The sequence below is a fragment of the Cervus canadensis genome, chromosome 25 (assembly GCF_019320065.1).
Source record: "Cervus canadensis isolate Bull #8, Minnesota chromosome 25, ASM1932006v1, whole genome shotgun sequence".
NCBI classification, from domain to species: domain Eukaryota; kingdom Metazoa; phylum Chordata; class Mammalia; order Artiodactyla; family Cervidae; genus Cervus; species Cervus canadensis.
This window is the reverse complement of record NC_057410.1, coordinates 709,687-715,420: the sequence shown is the minus strand read 5'-3', so window position 1 is coordinate 715,420 and position 5,734 is coordinate 709,687. Positions and strand designations below refer to the sequence as shown.

The window sequence follows — 5,734 nt, the reverse complement described above, 5'->3', positions numbered from 1 at the left end:
TAGACATGAGTTTGAGCAAACTCTGGGAGCTGGTGACGGACAGGGAAGCCTGGTGCACTGCAGTCCATGGGGTCGCAAAGGGTCGGACACGACTGAGCGACTGAACTGAACCGAGGCATACTCCTGCCTCAGGGCATTTGTAGTTGTTATTATCTCTGCTGAAGAGCTATTTCTCCATTTATGTAAATGGCTGCTCTTTCACTTTTTCTAATCGTCATCTATCAATCTGACTAGGCCATCCATATAAAACTGTAGCCCTTCCTCAGGCCTAACTACCCTCTCACTCCTACCCAACTAAAATGTAATGCTCTGAGACCAGGGTCTTGGTCACCACTTATGTCTTTAGCACTTAGAAATGTTGGCACATAGAAGGTTCTCAGTATTTCTTGAATAAAAGATCATTTTATCATCACTTAAGCCACATCAAAATACTGATATATAGGAATGACTGTCCTAAAGATTAGAAAATTTAAGACAGAGGTTAGGTAACTCACCCAAGGTCGCATAGTTCCAAGTATGAGAGGTGAGATTTACATTTAGAAGTCAGCTCTCTTAAATCAACTAGACACTTTTTGTGTGTATTTATTTAGCTGTGCCAGGTCTTAATTGCAGCACATAGGATCTTTCTAGTTGCAACTTTCAAATTCTTAGCTGCAGCATGTGGGATCTAGTTCCCTGACCAGGGATTGAACCCAGAGACCCTGCATTGGGAGCAGTCTTAGCCACTGATCACGAGGCAGTCAGATGCTTATTTTAATAGAGAACTTGGACTCAGAAACAACGCACTCATACATGCTAAGTTACAGAGAGAAAGGCAAACAAAAATGAAAAGCCAGGAATGAGGTTGAAGGAAGGGATGGTCCAGGACCTCAATGAAACCTGGTTACCACAGGGAATTAACCTGAAATCCAGTAACCTCACAGGTGGACACTGGACCAATGACTGAAGAGCCCAGAAGCTTCTACCTGGCTTGAATGCTTTTTTTGGCTTGAATACTCTTCACCAGAAATGTTAGAGGTGAGGTGGTGAGACTGCAATCCTCCCCCTAATAGGCCATTAAAACAGGCTGGTGGCAAGGGCTCAAAGATCTGTATCATCTTCTTTGTGCCTAACTACTAAAAGAACCAGCCCACAAGAGCTTAAGAACAGACCACTGACCTTGCAGTGCAAATATCTGAAAATGACCTGTGGGCCACTTCTGACTTAAGTGGCTTTCTTTTCTAGGATAAATTACAGATGCCTATATAGGGCTTAACTTTTCCACAGGTGGAACCATTAGATATCCTGATTGCCCATTAGACACAACTTCTACTAATGGTAGATTGGGAGGTGGGGTGGGGCTATTTTAGAGCCTGAAGCATGTGGAGTCCTCTGAGTTTTTTTTCTGGCAGTCAAAATCAGAGATTATCTTCTAGTAGACAGCTACACCCATTCTTAGCCTTCAGGCTCTTGAATCCTTGGAGATAGGATTATACTTTGCACATTAATCCATTTTTAAACCCATGGGAGAGCCAAGGATAGGCTGTGCCTACCTATAAACATCTCAAGAGATATCTCACAGCAGTTATATGGTCCAGATTTACTACTTGAATCTGGTTTTACTGAGCAAACTGGGATTTGGGACCACCAGGTTTACCATTGGTTTCACCATGAACAGGACGTTCTTCTATCCAATGTTTTATCCTTGGTGTGAAGGGGTCATAAGCAGAGGAATGAGGGAGCAGATATTTGGGGGTGCGGGGTCTCCCAAAGGATGGAAACCCACACCCACAGTGTTCTAACAAATCCAGGACTTGCCACACCTGTCTCAGCACACGCATGAGTATGTGGATCATAAGCAAGACAGGACCAACAATTTCCAACTGGGTTTCTTTAAAGGTTCTCCCATTAATAAGACCACCATTATGCTCCGAAACACTCCACTCCTTCTTTGCTATCATATCCTTTGAACATAGACATTTGCAAAAATGTGTTTCCCAGAACAATATGTACTTTAATCCAAACTTCCAAGCTACTAGTTTAGCTTAAGGAAAAAAAATCATATAACCTAACCAGCAAAGTCCTTAGCAAACTATTTACATATTAATTTTTCAAATATATGTGTACATTTGACCCTTGAATAAAGCATTGGTTAGGGGCACCATCTCTTCAAAAATCCTTATATAATTAATTTTAGAGTTAGCCTTTTGTATCATCTGTACTTTCACACTTGAGGGTTCAACTAAGTGTGGATCGTGTAGTATGTATTTACTGCAGTTAAACCCACGTTGTTAAAGGGTCAGCTGTGTATTCCCAGCTGGGAACCTCCAATTTCTGAATTCTGCAACAAATGAGCCGTTGTCACACAGACTACAGCCCTTTCCCAGACTTTCTGCAAACTCCCCTCTTATGGGACGTCCACAAATTTCTATGAACGCCTGGCATTCAGGGCATTGTCACCCCATAGAGCAACGTACCACAGAAAGATGAAGGCTGGGTGATTAGCTTAGCAGCAGATCAAAGTAGGCAGGTAAACTGGACGAGGTTAAGGACCTGAATACACATCCCCTTGTGCTATTCAAGTTGTGGACTTTCATTAAAGTCTTCGTGTTGCCACAAGAGGAATGCACACCTTAGTCTGAGTGACTTCAGATGCACTCCTCACTCTGCCAGTTTCCTCCCCATTCTAAAGACACCAACTTAAGCCATTTGCCAGGCTGAATTAATCAAACACAGATGCCCTAATTCCTCACCCCCACCCCTAAGCTATGCAAACTGGGGAGACCAAAGACAGAAATAAGATGCACACAACCCCCACTCCATCTGGCAACATATATTCAACATGCTACATAAAGTATAATTTCCATTTTATTGTCTTTTCAGAGAAACCAATATTTCTTCAGTCTTTAAGGACTTGGATCCTTACATGGGCTTTGGTGGAGGACGTGGGGCAGCACCCTGAAAGGCAAAGTGAAAGAATTAAAAAACCATCCATGGAAGCATTCCCTCTCAAAGAACCTGACCACTACCCTCCCATCACTAACTGTGCATTATTTGGTCCATAAAGGCATGGACAGATGTGGAAGGTGATTACACTACTCAATCTGAAACAGACTAACTTGAAAGCAAATGTTTCAGGTGTGGGTCTTACCAGACTTAGCTGACCCCACCCACAGGCAGAGATCTTAATTTGATATTCCTTGTCCTCATTTATTGTTCCTCTATTATCCCTACAAAAAAAGATCTTCACGACCCAGATACTAAATCCCAGATCTGGTTTTGCTCAATAAAACCAGATTCAAGTAGTAAATTCGGACCATGTAACTGCTGTCACTTGAGATGTTTACAGGTAGGCACAGCCTATCCTTGGCTCTCCCATGGGTTTAAAAACGAATTAATGTTCGAAGTACAATCCTATCTCCAAGGATTCAAGAGCCTGAAGGCTAGGAATTGCTGTCTATCTACTAGAAGATAATCTCTGACTTTGGACTGCCAGGTAAAACTAACAAAAGGACTTTCTACATGTTTTTGAAATGCAAGGGCTGATGGTGAAGTTGAAACTCCAATATTTTGGCCACCTGATGCAAAGAACTGACTCATTTGAAAGACCCTGATTTTGGGAAAGACTGAAGGCGGGAGAAGGGGACGACAGAGGATGAGATGGCTGGATGGCATCAACGACTCAATGGACATGAGTTTTGAGTAGGCTCTGGGAGTCGGTGATGGACAGGGAGGCCTGGCATGCTGCAGTCCATGGGGTCGCAAAGAGTCAGACACGACTGAGCGACTAAACTGAACTACCCCTCTGGTTTCCATACCTCTTTTAAGGTACTCACCGCAGGTCTAAATCGGGGTGGAGGTGTTCGATCCTTCCGGGCTTCCCGAGAGCGATTCCTGACTACCTTGCTGTGAATGGCACAACTCACGCAGTAATGTAGTTTCACATACAGCTTGGGAAGCACATAGGCTAAGAAACAAAATAATTAGAGCTGTGATATTAGATACAGTACCCACCTTGCCCTGTTCTTCCTTGTTCCTTCTAACCCTCAAAAATAAACTCACTTAGAAGTCAGGCATACCTACAAGATTTCACTCCCAAAGCCAACTGTTCAGTTTACACCTAAACATACATACACAGTTCACAAATCAATGTTCCCCTACCAACCCATCCTGTCACCACAGGGACTAAATCCACACCACAGATGCAATACGATGGAATGCAGTTCCTTCAGTAATTGCGCCAGCCCTAATGCCTACTTCTGACCCCATTCCCAATTACCTAAGAAATCTTAAAAATAGGAAATGATAAGAGAATACCATATTGCTCTAAAACTTACCCTTGTCAACCCAACTAGACTCCTTCCACTCTTAAAAAACTCTTTTCCACAAGTTTGCCAACTCAAACGTTTGACAACAATTCAAAACGGTTTTTATATTTACCACGTTTACAGCCAGCGCTCCCCAAGTTTTGATACAGGATAAGCACTGAATGCTTCTGGAACCTCATCCCCTACAGAGGCCGTCACAAAATAAGACTGAAAGACTGTACAAGACCAAAAAAAAAAAAAAACCTTGTCCAGACAGAGCTCAAAACGGCACACAACGCAGCAAAAACACCATTCTCCTCTACTGACAACAATTAACAGTGCAAGAAAAGTGCCGGCGATGCTCCAAAGAACAGAGCCCACGGATGGGGGGTGGCGGCGGGAGGTGGTTTTAGATATCAGGATACTCGCACATTTCGCGCCGCGGACTCACCGTCGAAAACACTCGCTTCAGAAATGTCCCTGACGGCTGCGGCCTCTACGATGTTTCGAATGACGAACTTCTTAATGGCCTTATCCTTGGGCACACATCGGGCACAGTTGGTGCAGCGAATAGGCTGCACGTGGCCGCGGCCCTTTTTGGCACGACCGTTGTTCCTTCTTTTCTTGGTCTGCGTCAGGATGAAGATCCCATTAAGAAGGAGCAACTTACCCGGCCTTAGCCCCCTTCCGGCCACATTCCTTGCCGGCCACCCCAAGAAAGCGCCACTCAGATCTCCAGTCCCTCCGGAAATTCCTCCAAGCCGGGAAGAAACATACCCTCTTTCCATTCTTCCACCGCGGTCCAGGCTTTCAACCCTCCCCGCAATCTCAGAACCGGCTCCTCTCAGTCTCCACCCGGCCCCGTACTATTCCCCACGCTTTAGCTAGCACTCACCATCTTGGAAGCGCGGAGGCGAGAGAGGATCCGGTGACGGAGCCGGCTCTCTTATATAGAGTGAGATCCCTCCGCTCACGCCCCGTAGATGTCTCCAGGCCGCACGCCAAAACAGGAATCCACTTTACTCAAATTTTCTTTATTATTCAGTGTTCCCGCTTAAATCTATGGTAGGAAGGTGCTCTTCGAGTTTATTTTCCGTTGCGCAAGGTGACTATGGGACTATTTAATCAACTGGCGGAAGAAAATTAGAGTTATAAGTTTCCCAGAAACCCTTGCGACGACCTGCTCCGGAAGTAATTCTGGCCACTATAACCATCCGTTTTTGTGATGCTAGGCGCGGAAGTTGCCTCAGGCAGAACGCAAGTTACAATACCTATTAAGAGGCCGGAGGGGAAGAGATGCATGGTGGGAGTTGTAGTGTGAGGTTGGCAGGCCATGGGCCCCAAGCACTTAGACCGAAGTCTGCACCACGCCACTGGGAGACGCTGTTTCTCTGACATTCCTTTTGGTGCAAGATTGAGAAACCCAAGGCGGGGCGTGGTGGGAGGGG

At 45.0% G+C, this 5,734-nt stretch overlaps 1 protein-coding gene across 1 annotated transcript; it reads right to left on the bottom strand.

Annotated features, from left to right (window-relative positions):
- Positions 1 to 2,829: 2,829 nt before the first annotated feature.
- RPS26 (ribosomal protein S26) lies at positions 2,830 to 5,494 on the bottom strand. Its single transcript, XM_043446229.1, has 4 exons — positions 5,182 to 5,494; positions 4,738 to 4,915; positions 3,816 to 3,946; positions 2,830 to 2,937 (listed from the first exon to the last, which is right to left on the bottom strand). The coding sequence occupies exons 1-4, from the start codon at positions 5,182 to 5,184 to the stop codon at positions 2,902 to 2,904; spliced, it is 348 nt and encodes a 115-aa protein (XP_043302164.1). The 5' UTR covers positions 5,185 to 5,494; the 3' UTR covers positions 2,830 to 2,901.
- Positions 5,495 to 5,734: the final 240 nt, after the last annotated feature.

Bases quoted from the DNA above. Each gene is read 5' to 3' on its own strand.
- RPS26 (XM_043446229.1), bottom strand. The intron at 3,947-4,737 runs GTGAGTCCGCGG...TTTGTTTCTTAG, and splicing joins TGAAGCGAGTGTTTTCGACG to CCTATGTGCTTCCCAAGCTG. The intron at 2,938-3,815 runs GTGAGTACCTTA...TTTGCCTTTCAG, and splicing joins CACCCCGATTTAGACCTGCG to GGTGCTGCCCCACGTCCTCC.